This window comes from Ciconia boyciana, chromosome 13 (assembly GCF_034638445.1).
Source record: "Ciconia boyciana chromosome 13, ASM3463844v1, whole genome shotgun sequence".
NCBI classification, from domain to species: Eukaryota; Metazoa; Chordata; class Aves; order Ciconiiformes; family Ciconiidae; genus Ciconia; species Ciconia boyciana.
Window position 1 is genome coordinate 5,143,840 of NC_132946.1, and position 23,762 is coordinate 5,167,601.

General features: G+C 37.5%; 1 protein-coding gene across 4 annotated transcripts in view; it reads right to left on the reverse strand.

The window, feature by feature from the left end:
* SDK1 (sidekick cell adhesion molecule 1) overlaps positions 1-23,762 on the reverse strand; it is a 427,429-nt gene that overhangs the window by 218,458 nt on the left and 185,209 nt on the right. For all 4 annotated transcript variants that reach the window (XM_072878276.1, XM_072878277.1, XM_072878278.1 and 1 more), the window contains one exon: positions 567-700. In XM_072878276.1, the coding sequence (XP_072734377.1) occupies positions 567-700 (134 nt within the window). The remainder of the gene's footprint in view (positions 1-566; positions 701-23,762) is intronic.

Here is a 23,762-nt window from a genome sequence, read left to right on the forward strand (position 1 = left end):
GACCCCATTGCTCTGCTGCTTTTCGCTCCCCTTTGCTGTAAAATCTGCTCATGGAATGTCTCTGTATCGGTAGGTGTTAATACAATTTGCACAATGTAAAATAATAAGTAATAGCAATGAAATGCATGTTCCCTGGGACTCCATGATAACTCCAGGTAAAAATAACGCCATAGACTGGGAATAGACTCATTAATAAAATTGCACTCAGAAGAGTGACTTGTTTACTTACGCACAATGGAAAACAATACATTATAAACCCCTGCATTAAAAAGAAATTATGATCACAACTTCACAACAAACAGCGAGGGATATCATCATGTACCTGCCTTGCACAAAATTAACCATCAGACAAAAGGCTTTGAGGGTGGTTTGTCAAGGGCATGTACTCTCTTAGGTCCCTCTTATTGCATAAGAAGTTCAATGTTCTCCAAACCAAGCAGGAGAAGTTGACCTCCTTTAAAGATCCAATCCTTGGTTAGCAAGGTTCTTTTTATTAGGGCAGACTTTCATGAATACTGTCTGCAACCTCACTATTACAGCATGTTATCCAGAATTTCGATACTCACTTGCTACACTGAGATGAATAAACGGGCTTGTCTTGTTCTCCCCATTCTTTTCATTGACTGCCTGGACATAGTAGCCTCCTGCGTCCGTCACTGATGTTGCAAGGATGACCAGCTGATTCTCCAGTGTGATGGCTCTATTTAGGAAAGAGAAAGATCGTGTTGAAACCAGAAGAACGGTATCCACTAGACAAAAATTGAACAACTCTTCAGACTTGACAGACTGATATGATATTCATTGGTCATCTAAACCAAAATGTTGCTTAACCAAAACCAGCCTGATTTCAAATGCATTCACAAGTAATACTTAAGATCTTTGATGCCTCTAGGCCTTTTCTCTGTTTAGACCGTGTAATATGCGTATGGTGACATGCAGAAAGCTACAACATACAAAACCAGAACAGTTTAAATGGCAATAAGAAGTTACACAAGAAATGGCAAATGACAACAGAGACCAATAACCCGCAAACTGCATCGTTATGGGTTGACGACAGTCCTGGCAAATATCAGTACGCTGCAAAGTCATTTTTATTGAAAACCTTCTCAACAAGTGAAAGCTAGCCTATTAAAGGCTGACACTCAGGGAATAACACCACCTAGTTTAGCGAGAAAATAAAAGTAAAAAGCAAAGGCAGCAGAACCTCAGAAGGTCAACTTTCTGTATTTATGGTATCACTAATTATCACAACATCACAGATGAGAACATCAGCAAGTTAGAGCCTAATTGATATACACAGATTATCTGTGTGTAGATAGGAAGGGAAGAGTTTCCATTTAATCTAAAGCAGGTAGGAAAGCACACCCCTGTAGTTAGCACTGGTGTAGGCCTGAAGGAGTCAATAAATGTCATTGTATAACACAAGTCTATTCTTGCTTAGGGTTGCAACATAACAAATGTCTCTATAAACTCCCTTGTAGGCAGCATTACCCATATTTGCACTGCAATAGTGTTGGTTACTTTGCATTTTACTTGTATTAGATGGTCTTTTCTTGACTATACAAGGTAAAGGTTTAATCTAGAGACAACATGTAAAAATTTAATGGCTTAACTGAACAGGACATGGGAAGCTCAAAAACCAGATAAGAATAAAAGAACACGTAAAATTCCAGAGAAAGCCTGTGGAGCAAAGAGCTGACACTAATGCAGACTGGGACAGGCACAAGCTTGGAAATCCAAATGCAAGACTCGGAGCAAGAAACTCCTACCTTCACTTATATTACTTGATGAGAAGCCCCACTGAGTTCAGCTGTGCTATTAGTCATATCCTTGAGCGTGAGGTTGAAACAACATAAAATTATTACACTGGATGAAACAAGTTCATACATCAATAGGCCTCAGAAAGAGTCAGTGCTAAGTCAAAGTATTCGTACACTAATCAATCAATAGTGAACACTCCTGCATTTCTTCCTCCTGTTTTGGTGTGATGTGGTTAACGTTAATAATTCACAATTATTTTGCTTTTGAAAAAGCATTTAAAGCAATAGGGGAAATCACACATTCCTGCTGTAGCATACTATTTTTTATACAAAGGAGGGGACATAGAAAATTACAGTGAGAACACAGGAGTATTCAAATGCTGTGTGTGTTTTATTCATACCACTTCAATTTTCTAATGTGGATACAAAGAACACTGAACTTCTACAAAGCTACCAGTAGATACCAATAAATAAAAATCTCCTGAAAAATATATAAGGCTATATTTTCAGCTCTGATCGCACAACAGCTAAAGATCCCATTTACATTATCTTTATTGACAGGGGTTTTTTTATAATAAAAACTGTTAAAAAACCCACAGTATGACTTTTTTCTTTATTCAATGAACCTGTACTAGCTTAATTGACTTAGGAAATTTATCAAAGAAACTGTGATAGATTTACAGAGTGGGGATATAAAATGCAATTAATATGACATTTGATAAAGCAAATAAAGATAAAATTCCAATGAAGCACTAATAATTGAATATTAAAAGACAATGACATTTACATTCATTTCTACTTTAGTTCTAAAGAAAGAAGCATTAGAAAGATTCTTTGAAAATACTGAAATATATTTCAGACTGCTTTATTGCCAGCTGCAACTGCACCCAAAGTTCTAAAGGTGATCCTTGAATACTGCCGAGATGCACAGTGCTACTATCTGTATCAAATTGACTGGAAATTCTGACAATTGAACCATTATACTCATTATATATTAATCAAGAGATAAGGGAATTAAGATGTATTTATTAAGAAAATGGTTCAAAATGAAGATTTTTTAAAAATTATAATACACAAATATCATTGGAATGTGAGAAAAATGTAACATTTGTGGGTGAAATGTAATTAATTTTTAAGATTAAATGAACATAAACATATTTGAACTGAAAAAGATCAGTGCGGAAGGGCTAAATATTATAAATTACATGTTCAAAATAGTGCAAAAAGTTTGATATTAATTTGTATAGAAAAAAGAACTAGAAGACAAAGCAACTACTGAAGACCACTCTTTGGGGTCATGAGTTACATAGCCAAATTAATGTTAAATTTAAAAACCCAAAAAGAGTTATTGATATCTTAATAGTTCTGCGAAAAATGGAAGGTTTCAATTTCATTAACTAAAGACAGGTACAGAGCATGACACGAGCCTTCACAGGCTGCAGACTCTGGGAGCTTTATTTAGATCAAGTATGAGCCTTGTGCATCAGGAAAATCAATTAGTCATGTTTTAAGGACTCATTAATTCCAATGTTTCTAAACCATCTGAAGATTCATGCCCCAGCCCTTACCAGGGTTGCAGCCACTTCTTGCACAACAGCTGCACAGGGCACCCTAAAATTGGCTTAACATGTTTTCCTGGGTTTATTGTTTGTTTTCATTGTCTGATATAACTTCTAAATTATGACAGCATCACTCTAATGTTCCAAGGAAAATCTGATTCCCGGCTGCTCAGTTTACCAGCATATTTGAGGAAGATGACTGCAGCAGATGGAGTGGACCTGTCAGTAATTCATGCCCAGCACAGAATTCATGAAAAATATAAATATTGCTTTTTTAAAGCAATATCAAATCTAACTCAATCTAACATTTTCCAAGACAGGAGCAACTGGCAAGTAAACTAAGCAGGCTGATCCTTTGGGATTCCTTAAGCGTAGGGAAAGGAGCATTTTAAATCATACGTTTTAATAGAAGAATTTTTCAAGTTTCTCTGGAGCTCAGTGGAAGCCTGTAGGGAACAGCAGCCAATATACAAACAGCAACGTACGTGCGAGTGGTAGGCAGTTATAATGGTGGATTCAGTATTATGATGTCCTACAAGCGATCCCTTTACCACAAAAGCAGCCAGAGACTAGAACAGCTTGATCTGAAAGCAAAGGCAAGGCGGGCCTTTGAAACTACAGGCTATGTTTATGACATGCTGCCTGACCCAAGACTGGTCTGACAGGACGGGAAAAGGCAGCAATGGTGGAGACAAGTCATTTTATGTACCCAGTTCTAAGTATCTGAACGTGTAAACGGGCACCTAATGAGGTTTTCATCGCTTCCATTTATTGCAGCCAGAATTTAGCACTTAGATATGCTCTTGGATTGTTCATTGCAGCCTTCCAAATTGTCCAAATACTGTAAAAAAAAAAAACTGGTGCAAATAATCTCTAAGTTTGATCTAAAGCTTATGGAAATGATTCTGTTAACATCAGTGGAACATGAATCAGGCCTTTAGAAGTAAAGAGAATTTTCCAAAGGGGATACCGTTATTAAGGCATTTAAGACAAAGTTTTTGGAGTTAAACACGTTTTTCCTGCACTGAAAATTGCATCATTTATTAGAAACGTTGCAAATGAACTCTTCAGTATCTTAAATAGGTGGATTTCCATTAATAATGTTTTTTATGTGAAAATACCAAAGTTTACTCTACAAGTGGATAATTCCCAAAAGTTAGATATTTGTTAGGTTATTAGTCTACCAGACTACACAATAGATAATACTAGGTGATGAAAACATCATAAAATGAAAATCAGAGTAACCTGATTAGGTTTTCTCTTGGATAGTTGCCACCTGCTCATGAACCAGCACGCAATATTTTGGTACAAAGGCCTTCATAAGGCCTCTTTTCCAATATTACCTCCAGCTAATACGAACATCAATCCCTCTTTACAAGATATTTTTCATCAGAAAACCTCTGTTCCCCTTTTAAAAACTTTTGTCCACGTTACACAGCAAGCACCTATATTTCTCCACGAGCCAGAGACCACACAGTAACAGGGATGTTAATAGAAAAGGGAGAGACTATGGAGTAATAAAAGCATAATTACTAAAAGGCTTCCCCCATGCATTTTCCCTTTTGGAAAAACATACAGATACAATGCAGTTAACAACACAGCTGTTCAAGTGAAGTCCTGACTCGGAGTAGTGCATGCGTGGCTTAACAGAGTGAGCATTTCACCACCCGTGTGCCTTCCAATTCTGATGGGGAATTATTAATCAAAATTATTTGAATACATGTCTTCCACAAACAGTCCATGTTTTTCAGGACTCAATCACCGAGCAAAATATTAGCGTATGTGCTGCAGAGCAACACGTCCATAGCAACAAAGCACCAAGAGCTGTGACTGGATCCCAGTTTCACAAAATATTGTTCAGGTACCAGGTATATTGTTACTGCAAATCAACCATCTATTAATAAAAATTTTATAGTTGCGCAGCCACTGAATATTAAGTATAGCTACACACGTTAACGCACTGATTTTACAATCAGTGCTAGTTTATACCATCGCTGCTCTAGCTATGCCATGGCAGAACATTTGCTTCTGGGAAGTGACTGGGACTTCTAGTCATGAAAGCGTCCCAAGGTTACACAAGAATAACCAAGACAGTCCTGATTGCCAGGCAGAGGTGAAATACTATCGTAAAATGAAGCAAGACTAGCTATTGACAGGTTTAGCAGACATATTTCCAAGAGAAAATGAGAGAAGTGGCAGAATTTCTGTGTTTTAAGCTTGGCTTCCCTATTCTTTAGCACTAGTTTTGGAGCTTGCAAGGTCTTGGTTTAGTAAGGCTATAAACATTATTCCCCACATTTGTTCATGAACACATTACACAAAACCTGTTCTGTGCAAGTGTAAGGCTGGAACAGAAGTGGATGGAAAATAGTACTTGGCAAAACATCAGTGATCCACTACCTGACTGGAAAGTTGGATCAGGTAGAAACCCACAGGGTCTGTCTTTGGCCCGGCATTATTTAATATTTTCATTGGTGTTTGTTGACTGAATATAGATTTCATTTAGTAAATCTGCAGATAAAGTCCCAAAGACTCTGGAAGACAGAATTAGAATTCCAGATGCAGAAGACCTGTTCAAGCCTCTCCACAAGACTGAGGTTTGCAGTTCAATGAACAAATTCAAAACATTGTACCTGAGAAGGAATAACTGACTGCAAAACAGGCAAACCTCACAAGACGGTGTGCAAACAGCAGTATCATTGGAAAAATTAAGAAATAACCCCGTTTCTCACCCAGTGTGGCCTCCACTCAGTTTTGGCTATCAGGTTTAAACATGTGGGCTAGTCAAGAAGAATAAAAAAAAAAAAACCCCAAAACCACACCAGAACCACCCACTCCCCCTCCAATCCAACCCCATCTAGAAAACATGACATGCAGGAAAATGCTCAAAAAACAAAAAAGTTGTCAAAAGTATCTTCATATACTTTTTTGTAACAGTCCTGTAAGTATCTCAGATTTAAGTGGAATCATCAAATATTGAGTCTTGTTATAAAAATCTTAGCAGTTTGCCCTCAGAAAAGCTTATTTTTAGTCTTTGGAGATAGAGGCTCCCAGAAAGGATGCTCAGATGAATTATCCCAAATATATATTTAAAATCATGCTCGTATCAAGCAATTACTGGTCTAGAGATTAAAAATACCCACAAAACAACACCCAAGATAATCACTACATAACTGATCATGTTTGCAGTGAGACACAACACTACCAATCCAGAAGCAAGCAATTACAGTAACAAACTAAGGAATAATATTCATAAGTGTGCTACTTATGTTAAAATGTTCTTTTTGTACCCCCAGGTTTTTAGCAGCTTCAATTCTTATTTAATGCAACAATTATTATCAGACAACTCTACTCCTTTGGTTTTGTTATTTCTTTTATTATTATTACATTTTAAGCAACAAGACTTAGTATAGCTGATATAAGTACCTATGTGGGCTTAAATCTCAGCTCTTGGGTGTTATCTTACTGAACCACACTGATGCATGCCTGGATGTGCTGCTCCAGCAACAGCAGTTCTCAAACTAGAAGAAAAATCCAGATTTTCAAGACAAAATATACATCTCGGTCAACAATAGAAACCAAAGACGTGGAATAAAATAAGTCGATTTTCTCCAGTCTCCTCTTCTTCTTATGAAACTCTTACTGAATTCAAGATATTTGTAAACAGAGTATCTATTTTCTTCTCTCTCCGGTTTATCATATAATCAACACATTGAACTCCACTTGCAACATCACTATCTGTTGCTATGGACATAGCTAGCAACCACTGGAAAGAAGGATAGTGGAAATTTTTTAATATAAATGGGTTATTTAAACAAAACATTGCACTTAAAAAGTATCATAGGTTGTTGATCTCCACAGCTGGCTGACTTCACTGACAGCAAGCAGAAAGACTATTTGTAATCATCTGGGATTTTATAGGTCAATTTTCAGATATACACAGACATGAATATTACTCCACTTTATGATATTTCTCCTGAATTGATTATTCAGGGTGCTATGGGTTGTTTTTAAACACTGATTTTTTTTCCCTTTCCTTCACTGTGAAAGGAAAACTTCTGTTATTAAATTATATCTCCACTTCTGATAAAACATGTCAGCACTGTATGTGGTGTAGCAGTTTGCAGTCAAGTATTAAAGAGCTTCCTGTTGAATATTGTATCTTCATACCATTATTTCACTGAGATACATTTGTTTTTATTCTGTAGTATATAAGGCATGACTGTGAACTGCACTAACTGCAAAACAAATTAGCAAACAAGTTTGGCCCTGTCACAGGGCAATGCACTGAAGAGATAATTGGTTACACAACAATGACAAAGAAAACTTCAACCTCTTAACAACATACTTAACAGATGCATTTAGACATGCCACAACTGTGCCTACTTCAATAATCCCAGCCCCTGTTTATTCATGGTCCTGAACCCGCCTCAGCACCGTCTCTGCCATGTTATACCTGATTCCGCACATACCTCATTCGAAACCATCTCCATTTTCACATAGGTGTAGCTGAGAATAAGATCTGGCACAGCTGTCGCTGTATAAACATACCTAGGCTCAGGGGCTCAAAAGTCTATACCACAGCAACTGTCAAAGTATCCACACAGTTTGGAAATAAAATTTCAAGTCCTGGACAGGTCAATGCAAACCTCTAATACATTTGGTCAGTTTTCTCAGTTGAAACAAGTCCTTTTTCAGCAGCTAAATACATACACGAGTATATTTAAAACTGATATACTGAGTACACAGAGCATTGACAGAAATCATCTGGCTGTAATCACAAAACCTAAGGACAGCTGCATATCAGTGAAGATGAAACAGCCACGCACATTGTGGAAGACCTCAAGAGGACGGCACCTCCAAAAACTGTTTATTGTCACATGAGCCAAAGGCATTGTTTTTCTCCTAGTGCCAGAAAAATATATACCCCTCTTACAAAGACTACATCCAAACTTATCAAGCTAGCCCTACAAGTGAGAAGAGCACCAAACTAGCCGCTCAATTCCTTTAGGTGACCCAAAATACACGTTGAAATAAACAGGAGAGTTTCACGAGATAGGAACATTTGTACAGCAATAGCTTATGACACACTTGTTTTCAGGAGTAGTAGGGAATGTTACGCTCCAGAACTAACAGTCTAGTAGTCCACTAGTTCTTAAACGCATTACTTCTCCTTTTAATAGTACCAAATCTTTAAACAAAGAGCACAGATATGGTAAAAAGATGCTGCCAAAGAGCAGCAGTACTGGGTAGCAATAGAGCAATTTCTTTAGACAAGTTTTACTATGAAAGATAATTAAAGATTCAGTGGCCTGGATCAATACAACAACTAACGCTATGTACAGTACTGCAGTTTGCCAAGACTAGCATTTGTGTTACTGCTGCAAATTCATTCTACAATGTTATTATACAGTATCTTAGGTTCGCCGTCTACATCAAAATAGGGATTTTGTGTAGTTATTTCTACTCACACACCATTAAGACCTATGCTATTGCTACACAGCACGAATGGAGCACAGGCCCAGGAGCCAAGTATATCCTGGTTTTATCAGGGATATGTAGCCTCAAGCAAGTTATTTAGCCCTTCGGTCTGTATGTTTTGCCAAGAGAGAAAGAGGATAATACATGTATGTATTTCTTTTTACGCTGAAAAATTTATCTAGAGGCTTAAATAGTTAATACCTCTAGCACTCAAAACATGTAGATGGTGACATAAGTGCTAAATCTTAATACTCTTTACTTTCCCCCCTTGCATTTCAGTTTGACTAGCAGGCATTTTGTTACGACTTTAGGCAAAGCAACTTCTTGCTTTCTGATTTTCAACTGCTTTATCATCTCCTGAATTATACACACCGGGCAGGTGAGCATTGCTTTCCAAACACCAGTCTTTTAGTAACTCATGGTATCGCACTACTTCTTTCAGCACAATCCCCTCATACTGCGTACAAATGCCTTTAGTAACAAACACATCTACCACAGACTCTGTAAAATCGTGGTTATTACCAAAATAATACAGCGGAAGAAATTTCAAGTCAGTCAATCACAGACCTTTTTCTAATGCTATTAACGCAAACATTTCAAAGCACTTCAAGTTAGTGACAATAAAACATAAGGAAAACACTGGTTAAAAAACCAAATATGCAGAACTTCAGCAGAAATTTAAGAGGAAGGAGTGACTCCCTATTTCTCTCCTAAACAGGCCATGCAGTGACATAAAAGCACAGCCAGGTTGGATACATTCAACCATATGTTGAACATACATACAGAGCCAAACACTGGAAACTTTGGACTACAAAGAAAACTGCATAACATCACAGCAGCATTTTGTGTTATGATTTCTACTCAAACACGACTTCCTGTCAATACTGTGCGAAACAGAGCACAGTAAACAACTGGAAAATATTGCTTTATCAATAGCATTTTATCTATCCAGTTAGGTATACATTACTAGTCAAAAATAATACAAGCAGAAAATTTGTCAGCAAGAAAGGAGAAGTACCCCTTTCCAATAAATGAGGCAAACATACACAAAGATGTTGTGTAGCAAAGCTACAGAATTCTAAGGTGGAAAGCAAAGTTATGAGAGGGTTTATGTAAGAGATTAAGAAGATAAACACAACTATATCTAAAGCTAACTATTTGATCATCCCTTTCCCAGGCAAAGTAATACCACCTATATTAAAATCTACAAAACCTCAATGTGAATATTAGCATCTTAAAGCATCCTGGAAGATAGCCTTTAGACATTCAGAAGTATAGCTCCCTTTTGGGATCCATTTGTATGTTGTATTTGAAACCTGGTTGCAGCCCTTGACTCCAAAACCTCATAAAGAACACTTCAGTGGCCAACTAAAATGTAAATAATGCACGATTAAAGGAGCAACAGACCATATAGATTTTTTTTGCTTTCAACCTGGGTGGTGTTGCCAAAAGCAGGAAGATAGGTAGCCTATCAACTCTATTTATTTTTAAATTACTTGAAATCAATACACAGCGTGTTTGTATGACTTACTGCTTATTTGACTTCCCTGTCTAATGACACAAATTTCCTTGCGGTGGACCCACGACATATGTACAGGTCTCCTGGCTGTAAAGCTTAAGGAAGTCAGAAGGCCAAGGTTTGCGTAGTAAATCTTGCCAGTCCTCTGGTAGAATGACAGCAACTTCTACTTCAGAAATAGTCCCAGAGGTAACATAGAAGGCAAAGAACTTCAAGTCCCTTCCTTGTGATACTGAAGCTATAAGCGCTACACATTCCGTCTAATGAAGAGCAATAGAGAGTATGCATCTGAGAGACTGCCTTGTTTACACCTGCTGGATGATCCATAAACACTATGCCTATTGAGCAGGCAAATGAAACCCTGAAGTGTCAGTAGATGCAGTTTGGTTTCTTTGATTTTATGGCTACAATACACTTTGCAGAGCATTTTTATTTTCAGTGCTGAAGAAACACTCAGCTATGAGTTACATGGCAAAAGAACTCACAAATCCTGGAAAACATGCATGCGTATTACCAGCCTAGCTTATATTCCTGGGGTTGTGAACAGAATGTTCAACATCTTGCCAATGCAAGTAATTCTACATAATAGTTAGACCAGAACAGAAAACCTCTGATGCCCCCAAAGTCTTTGCTGCAATCTGTCTTCACATATTTATCTCCTTACTTGCAGACATTCCTGCTGCAGAGGTTTTAGGGATTTGCTCCTGCAACGCAGCAAAACGCTGCTCCCTGCGACTCCCCTCATCTGGAGAAGAGGTGCTATTACTGAGTTAATGGGCAGTAGACACAACAGTTCCATCACCTTCAGTTACTGACTCTTTTTATCCACTTTGCCCCGTAATGAGGATCTCTACTTGCTCACATTTACGTAATGGCAGCATCAGCTATCCCCTAATCCTGCAACACATTAAAATGGAAAGACAGATGCAGGAAAACATTAAAATGCCCTTATCACTTGGCTGCAGGGGTATAAACTTAAAATAGGAGATTGTTTTTCTGTTGAAAACAAGCAAATAAATACATTTACTGAATTTTCTTCTTAAATAATCCTTATGAGTGTTGAAAGGATGCTTTGATTATTACTGTAAAGATAAACAATGAAACATTCCCTTATATCTTACCTAGGTTAGATAGAAACAAATTCAATTCCTTCCTGTATGTGTTTTTCCCAGGTGCATTAACACACTTCTTTACATTCAAGAACCAACTTTTATTACAAGCTGAGTGTGTAGGGAACAGGGAGATAGGGAAAGAAAACAGAATGAACAGAATGCTAATGAGAAAGAAAAATACAACCTCAACAGCCAATCCCTTTAATTAGATGGATGTCTAAATTTTTAACTTCCAAGTTCTTAATCCTGTTGTTACTGAACTCAGAAGATGGAAAACAGAAACAATGCTCAAATAAACCCTGCAGGCTACTTCGCCAAAGGAATGTGGAAATTAACTTCTTATCTCCTAAGATGAAAATATGGTACAAAAGAATGACAAACAAGGGTTGTACGAGAGCAGAGCAATGAGGCCAACGATAGCAATGTACAAACTTCAGAATGAAATCTTGAAAACAGAGCTAACAAATAGGAGATACAGAACAAGACAGTTATGCAGGATGGTTAGGTAGACTTCTTGTTTTCTTCCCTATATTCTTTACCCAAAAACTAAGAGCTAAAATAAGTATTTGGTTATACGGCAGCCCTTCCTGAATCAAGTAATACAATAAGAAAAATTACCATCTGCAACAAGTCTCCTTAACCTGTTAGTAATAATGGAACAGAAAGACAGTTTCTTGCAGGTTTATAGTACTTAGGAAGATAAATCCTCATTTGTTGATAGGCATCTTTGTACAAAGGACAGAAATAAGTTCACATAGTAGCCTTGTTTTGAGGCAGCAAAAGCACATTGTGCAAGTGCTTAATATTTAACCCAGAAGAGAAGCTGAACACATACCCAGGGATTGTAACTTAAAGCTAAAACAATTACACAGGAATGCAGGCTCACAGTTACTCAATATATACAAGCCTACGCTTCAGCTCAGTACACTCTCTGCAAAGTTAGAGACACCACTGGGAAAGAGAAAGTCATGGCATGGCTCAGTTCTAATTGAGTACTCGTGTATGAGAATGAGCAGAAGAGAGGGCACACATCCACACTAAAACACACAGATACGCATCTCGGGAGATGTGTCAGGGCTGCTTCTTGATTGATCCCTCTGTCAACTGAAGTACTGAAGTTCCTCCTTCAGCTCATTCAACAGCCTGAGTTTTTGAAGTAGATACTTTAAATTCTGTTCCCCAGTGCCTCAAATGAGCTAGTAGTGCCTACACAAAGGTAGGGATTGTTATAATCACAGAATCAAGTTTTAAAGCCTAATGATATTGCTCAACAGATATTTCACTTTAGACGACTTCACCTAAAGGTCATGACTATAACTCGTACCTTCTCCTTCCTCTTTCTTTACTCTTCACTACAGAGTGACAACTGAAAAGGAATATTTGAGAAGAGAATGCCAGTTACTTTGCAAGAACAGAAGCAGCACCAACACCGCTAACACTATCTTAATGGTTTCCTTCCTAAAGCAGCAGAGGGACTGTCAGTTTAAAGAAACTCCTCACTCCAATAGCACTGAAAACAGAAGGGAAAAACTCTTCACCAAAATCAAGCCTTTCAATAATGGAATTTTTTTCTACATTCCCTTTGCAGCTCAGAAGCAGAATCTCTGATGCCTCAAGGATGTATCAAAATAATATTTGTTGGTAATCTCTATGGCAAGAACAACATTAATTTAAAGCATTTTCCTAAGAAACGCAATTCTCTTTTTCCCGTATAAAGCAGCTGGAGGTTTACTAGAGTTGCTGAGCTGCCTGAAACCCTACTTTTCCACCCCATCACCATTTTCTGGTATACGTGCTTCCAGCCTGTGACTCAGTGGTGACTCTGTAAATGTGCAGCCCACACCACGCAGTCTGTTACATGCCTCAGCCCTGAGACAAACTGCCAGTGAACCCACTTACGGGAGCCTGCAGCAACACATAAAGGATAATGTTAAGATGACCTGTGAAGATGAATGAGCAAACCCCAGAGCTCTGAATTTCAATGCTTTATTGCTTTAAACCATATTTCATCCACTTAACGTAGATTTAAAACAGGTCCTTGGGACTGCTTTCAACGAAGAATGTACTTTAAGAAAAAAAAGAAAGACATAAAACATTTGCTGAAACACAACTGTAATTCTATATGCCTAACATTTCCACATTTGCATTATTTTCTGCAAGCATTTACTTGTAGCACCAGCAACTGCAAAACTATGCATGTTTGCCCTGTCAGGTAATTTCAGTTGAACAACAAAATGGTGCAGAGGCCAACCAGTCAGCACCGAGACAACAGCTGCTCTATTGCACTCTGCTGCAGAAGTACAAATACAGCCCGCGTTGCAAAGCGGCACCTGGCACTAGGAAGGCAAACACACCATTTCAAGTAGCAGAACTAACAAGGCCTTTTCTCTCACAAGTTGCATCCTATGCCCCTAAACCTTCCCACCATCACCACCACCAAAAAAATAATAATCAACCAGAACCCTTACCTTCTTTAACATCTGACACTACAGCCCCACTACCTCCCTTCGCTACCTCCAGCCATAAAAAGCTCTGGACAACTTTCCACTCTGCCTTCCATTCTCTCTCCAAGCAGCCCTCCTTTTCCAGCAGCCAGCCCAAACCCCCTGAACTCTTGCTTCCTCCACCTCCCCTGACTGTGTGGCTGAGCAAGTGGTGGCACCTGCAGCTCCTTTGGAGATAAGGGCAAGCTGCTGAACCCAACTCAGCTCAGCTGAGCCCAGCTGGCAGCAGGCTTTCTACCAGCAGGGTACCTCTTTGGGGCTTTTTTCTCTAACCTGGTATCCGATTCCCACAAAGATTGTGGGAACTTCTGTTTGTACCCTCTGCTCAGTGGAGCTAAGTTTGTCCCACAGGTTCAAAAAGATTTTACAGGAACAAACCAGAGGCAGATGTGGACAAACAGAACAATACTATGTAAGCTTTAGTCTTTTAGGAGGAACCTTTGTAAGGATGTCCACACCATGCCAGATCCCGTTTATTTCTTGGTAGCTGCACTACTTTGCACAGCATTGCATTGAGTCCTGTGGATAATAATCTATCTTTTCATGACAAATTCCAGTCCTCCCGTCATCTCAGAGCAGAAAGATCCAGAACTGAAATCCATGCTTATATGACTTCTTTTCATGTCTGCATACAGGTCCACATGAACCTCTGATCCCAGGATATATACTCTACATATATTGAATATACGTCTCTACCTAGTCTATACGTATAGAATAGATATACAGAAATAGATCTATATCTATAGAATATATCTATATATAATCTATATCTATAATAAGACATCTATAACAATATTTAGTTATCAATTAGTAATACATTCTAGAAATAGTAATATATTCTATATCTACAAGACAAGTTTCTGTTTGGAGGTTTTGGTTATGGAATCTAAGCTACTGTTAATTAAAAAAGACACCACTCAAATTATATTTTGCTCTAGTCTTTTTATTTGTGTCCTCACACTGACTGTGTTTCATTCTTTAAATAGTCAGTTGCTTCAAGAACTCTAGGGAGAAGAAAAACATGTTACTGTTGAGGATATGCCTGCTCTCCTATTTAAGCTTTAAGCTTTGCTTCCAACAGCCAAAGAAGTAGCAGGAAAGTGGAAGGTTAAAAACTTTGCTTTTCATCTCTGCCAAAACAGTAAAAGAAAAATGAGATTGCTGAATAGCTGACAATGACTGCAGAATCAACACAGCAGTGATCTGCCTATAAGCTGCAAAGGGCAACACCAAGGCATCTGCTTAAAAGCTTATACCAACTGTGGGATAAAAAGAGTAAGGAAGCCACAATAAAACATAATTATTACAGGAGCTATAATTATGGCATTATTCTTCGGCGTATTCAATGTTGTGCACATTAAATGTTGTACACTGTGAATATTTAATGATTATATGCTTACTCAGAACCCTTAATGTCCTTAAAATACAGGTATTTTTCATGTATTAGGAAGAAATTACACATAATTTTTGTCCTAAGGATCTGCAGTTGAAATACATGGACAACATTCTGTGAGTCTTCTGCAAATTTAAATCTCAAAGCTTTGGAAACTGTGTATGTTTACAGCCACTGCATGTCAATTTTCAGTTCTTTTTGAAACAATAATCCACCATCTTGACCTCAAGAAAACAAAATGTAACCTTTGAGTGGTCAATTGAGGCTGTGTTCTGTATTCTCATCTATAAGAGTAACTGATAAATAGCTACCTTCAATTACACTGCTTGTAGTAGGTCTCTAAGAAGTCTAAAAAACTTGGGATACATGCAAACATTCTTCAGTAGTAACAAGCAAAAGATATATTTCTGCAATAAGAAATAGCAGGAAGCATGATTCACTAAGTGTCACCACAGCATAAAACATAGTAGTTTCTACTAAACTACTTTTCTATAAACCATGCAGCCAGCAACCATGTAAAGAAGACAGATTTTAGTACACGATGTAGTATAACAGGGGCTAGACATATAGTTTTCAGTGTGGTATAAAGATATAGATGAAAAATTATTAATTTTTCTAGTATGCATTGAGGGTTTAGTACAGTAAATATCAGCAACAGATTTATTACATTCTGCGGGTTGCATCCTTACCTGAATGGAGAGCACTACAACTTGATGTATCTGTTTTTTATACTAGAAAAGACTGACATTTTAGAACAACTTATTTAAATTTTTCGTCAACAGTTTGATGTTGTAAGATTGCAAATGGTTTTGCTCAAAATTTGACTTTTTCCACCACAAACATCTAATCACCGCAAACTCAAAACAGAAGAAACAGCTTCCAAGACTGCTGGTTGGCTCATCATATCAGGATGGGAATCTTGCAGATCTTACAAATCATTTCCCGTTAGCAGCGAACCGCTGAATACTCTTCTCAAAGTACAATTTTGCAGTTTTCCATCCCTTTCCTAGTAGCTTCTAGCAGACCAGACTTTCTTACAACTTACAAGGCAGTATCAAAAGCCTTGCTGAAATTAAGATGTGTGACATCTGCTGCTCCACTCGTATCTACAGAGCCTGCTACCGAACCACAGAAGGGTTCAACACCATCCATTTCTGACATATATATATATTGGTTGTCAAATGACCTTTCTTTTTTTTTTAGGAGAATAGAATTAGTTTCTTTGGTTGCTTATTACAGTATTTTTCCAGGAATGAGAAGCAAGATGACTGACATTTAATTTCCAGATTTCTTTTTCCCCTTCCTAAAAATAGGCATGACATTTCCTGGTGTTTTGCATCCCAGGCTCACATTCTGCATTCATTCCCCAGGATAATTCCACAGTTGCTCGGTAGGTTTTCTACATAACCTAGATAAACTTCACCTGGCCAATTGATTAAGAAATATTTAAGGCATGACATCAAGTAAGAGGGATGATTATATATGTAATAAAGATGAAATATTGCTTGTTTTCAAAAGCACTGTGATGTTCTCATGTTTTTTATTATTACTTATTTCCAATTTATTATCTCAGCAACACCAAACGCTCTATCATTCTAGCTAGCTGGAGAGCACTTCTGATCCTCAGGATATGGTTTGTGGCCTTGAAAAGATATTGAGTTAAAAAGAAAATTAATATGAACTAAATTAAGCCTCTCAATGCACGCCTTACTTTTTTAAACTGAAGCTAAATCATGTTTGATAATGCTTCCCTGTGCCTCCATGGCTTTTGTGTCTTTGTGAGCAATCCAGCGATGGGTGCCCTGAGCACGTGCTGCTTGCTCTGTGCTGCATCTGCTCACAGTTCTCCATCTGGGTGACTCCAGTCGTCCAGCAGAAGTCCCAAGGTAAACCTCTGACTCTGGGAGCTCCTAAGAATGTAATTTAAATGCTTGCTAGAGTAGCTGCTAAAATTAAGAGATTTCTTCATCCCATGCTTCATAACACTCCAGATCAGGACAGAGGGAATGAAGAACATTAAAACCAGTGAGAGTTTTCTGCGTGTCCTGGGTGATGTCAGCAGATCAGAACACAGCAAGCCCCATATCTGGAAGCCAGACTCTCTCTTTCCCTGCTCTAGAAAATGTGGGGAAGGAGGGAGAGATGTGAAATGAATTTTTCTGCAGTTACGATGGAGAACGTGACAAAGAACGTGCTCCACAGAATTGCCTGGGGTCTCTTGGCCATCAATTTCTTGCTGTCAAACAAAAAAAGCTAGTTGATGTTCTTCTTTAGAGTTATGAAAACTATTAAAACATTGATAAACCTCTGCTGTAGCTGTATGCAGAAAATAACATCAGCAAAGAACAGCAGCATCGAGGAGCAGCACAGCATCCCAGAACACCTGGGTAAGTTATATACTTAATATTAATGCAAATTCCACACGCAGGTAACTATTCAGTAGAATTACATGACTAATTAAAGTAACTAAACATATAGAGAGAGGCCGTTTACACGAGCCTAGTTGTTTGTAGGATTTCTTCAAATGGCATTCAATAAAGTTTCAAGTGCAGTAGGGCCAAGAATGTGAATTCTTCTGTGTTAAGGAAAGGATGCCGAACATGGCATTGAAGAGCAATCTTCTTTGCAGTCTCTCCATTTCCTGGTCAGCTCCACGATCTGGGGTCACAAAAGTGGCATTCTGTTTGGTGGATACGTTTTTGAAACACCATGAATGATATAGCATTTTCTAACAGTAATATTTGTAGTATTTGAGGTTAGCCCAAGGCATGGCCTTCTACCACTTGATATTTAAAGGCTTGCAGATAATTGTGGAGTATTTTGCATATTACTTGGTAATGTGTGTACTGTTCATAAAATATGTATTACCTGATGCAGTGTGTGTACCATTCATAAAAGTTTAACAGCTCTAACCATTACCTTAAGAAGTACAAGCATTGTGTTACATATTTGTGCATTTATGAGCACATATATACTATCCCTGTAAATATATTTGTAAATGAAAAGGAAATAGAATGGCAAAGGGGTTTTTCTAATCATACCTTTGACAAAATAATGGCATCATTATCCTTCCTGCAATACGTAACTGTAGAATATTGCACTTTCAATTAGATATCTGCACTGGTTTTTTTTGTAAAACATTTTCTTATATCTGACTGAATTGCATAAATGTTATTTTAGAACTCTAAAAAATCTGCAAATTCAAGAATGTAGTGCTCTAAAAATATCTCTGTTATCAGGGTTTTCCAGGAAGTAGATGTAGAAAGGGAGAACTAATTCTTAGATTATACAGTATACCGCTATGAAATCCATTTGATTAAAAATATAGAAAAACTATTTTTTTCACCAAGCCATACAACTGATTTGTCTCCTTCCCCCAGTTTTGCAACTAACAGCTCCAACTTGTTGCTTCATTCCAGCCTCTTTTATGCCTCCAAGTCTAATGAAAAAAATCTGTAGTCACGGAAAATATCCCGTTTGTCACGATGCAGCATACCACTGCCACCCAGAACTTCAAAGCATCAGGACAGACCAAACTGGGATCCTTCTTTTTCAAAAGCACTGGCTCCCTGAGATAAGAAAATCTTCATTAGCTGCTTGCTTTATGGAGACGATGAATCAATTAAGCAATTCTAAATCCACGCAACAAAGGGCAATAATATGAATGTATACACTAGATAACCAACAGTTGTAAAACTTGTAAAGCTTTCCATGGTTTAGATACTGCTGATATTAGAATAGGTTGTCTGATAACTTCTGGTTTACTGCAGTCTTTGCAGTTTGACTTCTATTGAATAGCAGTGGTGTATGGCCATAATCGAGACTGCTTGTTTTGTCCTTCGAGATGCTTTCAAAAAGAAGGATTTGGATGAGTGTTTTTTATTTTCAATGAAATATTTCACAGATGAGAAAAATTCAAATTATGTATGGTAAACATTTGCATTCCATAGACAGCATCTCATGTGATAAGACCGTTCTTAGTTTTCATAAGTGGAAGCATTCCAATTCACTTTCTGGTGTTTGCAATTGAGCTGCTGAAAAGATAGTACTCAAAGATTCTTACTGTGGGAAATAAATTTAAATAGTTCATTTTCTGGAAGGGCTTGAATAAGTAGTTTTCTTATGCATTTATTCTTTAAAATTACTTAGCTTAATATAGTCAATGCCACCGTTCTGTTGTTCCTCTTTCAAATTTATTTTTAGCACCAATATACAAACAAAGTGTTATGACTATAAAAACCACAGGCTGGTTTAACTTGGAATTAAGAAAATGCAATGTTAACGGGGACAAATGGGAAGACATTATTTTTAAGTCACACACATAAAATAGGCAGAACAAAACCAGGTTACCTTAGAAAAGTTTAAATTTAGATATGATACTGCCGTTCTCAGTAGCATTTTGCAATACATATTAGCTTTAATAAATACAACAGTGTGGTGGAATTACTAGAAATCTGAAGGTAAATTAGCGGCTCCATCCAAAGCTGACTATGTGTAATACTGCAGAAGTTATTCTACTTGACGAGAGTGAAGCCCCATCTAGAAGAAATTCTGCCTTTGCAAACTTTTTCTCAAAAGAACTCTTACTCCTGATTAAAGATACTGATTTCAGTTAAAAACCCAAGGTCAAAATATTCTTGCATACCTTCTGAAGCCACTATATTACCAATGCACAACGGGACCATCACTGGGAATTTTCCATGGGAAAGGAGTTAACTGATTCGCTATGAAGTATTACAGGGAAAGCTCACCTAAGTATGATACAAAAAGTTTTCTGGAACAACAATAGAAGACAGAAAGTCTCTCTTTTTTATTTTTTTCTAATATGGAAGAATAATTGTTTTGTTTCTGAATTCTGAGCCTGAATTTAGCATCTAACAAAGTCATAATTATTCTCAAAATCAGAGTGACCAGATATATGATTAACGTTTCGGGCTTTTTTGCTGCCTTCTATTATGCATAGAAGCTGACAGCAATATGTATATGTATGCAGTCTATATGTGATCGTATGAATTAATCTAATCCCTCAACGAAAACAGAAACGAAAATGGAAAACTGCAATACACTTCTTGACAAGTAGGGAAAATACCGATTGCATCTTCTATGATTAAAGCCAAATTTTGGTTCTCCTAGCTGATATTGTCCCAGCTTCATTTGACCACTCGATACACAAGCAAGATTCAGAAGATTCAAACAATTGCATAAATAGATCTGAAGTGTGGCACGCATATGGGCAGACCATTTTGTATTCTCTTTATAAATATCAATTTTCCCAGGACAAGTCCTAATGTCTTCATTACACTTCCTTGCTTTGCTTTCTCTGCTTCAACCTTTACACTTTTTCAGGAGAAGTTCTGAGGATTTTTATAACAGTTGAAATGATTGCTGCAAATGTTGCGGATTACCAGAGTACAGAACAATCACACTTTCTATGTGGCATTAAACAGGCCTGCAACTACATGCAAACATCTGCGTGTTTCTCTGCCAGCCTACAAAAACATCCAAACATTCCCAAAATCTCGTCCCAGTATTTTCTTTTAACAAATCAGTATTGCAAACATACAGCATGTCATATAGAACTTGGTTTCCAATAGCAAAAATGGAAGTTGTAGCTAGATATGAAAAACGGAGAACTAATTAATAAGGATTTAAATCGACTTTAAAATGCAAATCCTACAAGTTGGAAATTCTGTGGAAGCTGGCCTGCCAGAGAAAAGTCCTAAATTTCTAAGGAAAGAGGCAAAAGACCACCCATATCCACATGCAGTCACTGTGATACAGTTATTAGAGGTGCTGAGAGGAATTCAATTTCAAGACTGGAAGCAGAAATATCAGGCATGAGAGGGGATTTCTGCAGAGACTCAAGTAACTGCTTTGGCTTACAGATATTGATCAGAGCATGCAGATGAAAGGCAAACACAGAGCTGGTCTTACAGACAAGCCAGAATGTTATTACTGTAACAAAATCAAGCTATCTGCCTTTTCCCCTTTTTAATTAGATACTTCAAAAAGTATGGAGTGTACAGATTCTCATCATTTCACCAATAACTGGAAGTAAATTCTTTCTTCAGTTTAAATGCAGGATTAAGCTCATTGCTGAATCAGCTCACCCTGCCTCTGGAAAAGCTCAGACTGCTACAAATTTAGGAACTACTTCTTACAGATGCAGAGTTAGTCAGAATAAATCCTGTATCACAGTTCCCTCAGTTGCTAGGCTTTTTAGCTTTTGCTTTTAAGAGACACAAGCAATGAATTGCAATAAATCAAGGTTTCCATGTTCTTCTAACATTTTTTTTCTATTACTGTTGTTTTGAAAGTAACTGTGCCTCAACAATCTTGCCAGGAAGCCCAAAGAACTGAACTGTCTATCTGTCCTCTGAACATGTCTGAAAAGCAGACATTCCTGCTTGACTCCAAGAGATAATTGGTCAGACTCACAGTATCCTGGAAGTGCAGATAAATACACTATAACAGAAGAGGGCAGGGCTGGGAAACTAGGGATGAGGGGCATCACTTCACCTATGTCCCCTCCTGCTCCATATGGAAAGAAAAGAACACGTTTTGGCTTTTCTTGCATATATATCTATGCTTTAGAAATATAGAAGTATAAGGGACTTTCTGGTGCACTGTTACTGCAGACAATTAATGTCCAAATACGCAATGTACCTGCCATAAACAGCCTCTCTCAGCAGATTCTGAAGCTGCTTAGGTACTGTGCCATTTCATTAATCAGTGTTTGCCTGAGGCACCGAACATGAACTTACCTAAATTGCTGCCAGGGTTCCTAGATCATCCTTTGGCTTCCTGGTACGTTTCAGAATGAGAATTACTCTACAGTCACTATCCTACTTACCACGTCCATCCATACAACATCCAAATGTATGCAGTACACACACAACAGACAGCAGGCAGTTGCTACTGTGTATGTAAATTAAGTCTCCTAAGACAAGGTGCAAGAAGAGAACATGACTTGTTACAGACAATAATGGTGAAGAAGATAGGGCAAAGGAGACTGAGTAAATATTATTTTATCCAAAACTGATTATAAATTATCATTCCTTTAAGGCAGAATTTGACAAAAATTCTGAAAATGTTGTCAGATAATTAAAGACAGATGCTACAATTCCTGACTTTAAAGGAAGTCGAGAACCAAATCTGATAGATGATTGTATCATATATGAGAAACACGGGGCTATGTTCTGCATCCTTACTGCAGCTCTATTAAAATCAAAAACCTTGTCTGACCTAGTAAGGAATATTCAAAGGATTCAGACCTTGCAGTTTCAAAGTATCTGCTTATCAAAGGTACATTTCTGTGCACTGCAATGAATGAACAAATAAGCTGCATAAACTTCAGATATTTCAAGCACGTCTTAGACTCAAAGATTATATCCTTCTCATTTTTTATTTTAATTCAAAAATTCATTGATTTTTTTTTTTCTTAAGCACCCACACTCTATAGACCCAGAATACTTAGACGTGAGAGTGCAGTTGCCAAAGTCTTCTGGCACTGCCATTTATGCCTGGATCCTGGGGAACCTAAAGTACGATGACCTAATGTTCCCTGCTTTCTGTTAAAATCACCTCTTTTTGTTTCATGTCATAATTTTCAATAATAGCCATTTAATTAAAATTCCATTTCAGAAACTAAAACAGCATCTAGAGATCTACGTCCTCTAAAACAAAAAGGTGATGTTTAAATAAGCAATCCAGTAAAAGCGGAAGGCTGAGACATCTTGAGGAAGAGTATCAGAAGCCCTAATGGCCACTACACAATTTCCAATTCCAAGTAGTAAAAAAAATCCACAATTATTTAAGTTAAAAAAAATAAAAGAAAAAAAACACCTGAAAGAGGGGAAAAATTCAGATGCTTAAAACAATTTTTTCTCTACAGAGCAGACGAACGTGAGATGGCTTTTGACATCAGCTCTGTCTACTTAAAAAGCTCTTTTTGTACTGAACCTGCCGAAACAGCTCTCTCTGATGAGTTATGTCACTGGAATGTGGTATTTTGATGATGTGTGATAAAAAGTCATCACCCTATTTGATAGCATGGTAGGGAAAATAGCTTGAGCAAAACTGAAAAGCAGCTCACTTTGAAAACTACTGCAGTAAGGAAGTTTCGTATGGAAAAAAAAAAATTGTGCTTTTATTTATTTTTACACATTATCTCCCACAAGTGTTAGACTGTTCACCTTCTGGCATAGACTAAAAGTTCTTACTGAATTCACAGACGTCAAAGACTTAGTGAATTCCGACACACGGCTTATGTCTTGCACATAATAGTATTTTATAATAATGGAGAAACACTACTAGCAAGTGACCATAGTTTATGCAGCTGAAAGATACTACTGAGATGTTTTTAAAATTGCCAGTACTGTATAATATTCTTCCAGAATATAAATAGCAGTTACAGCTTCTAGAGGTTAGCTCG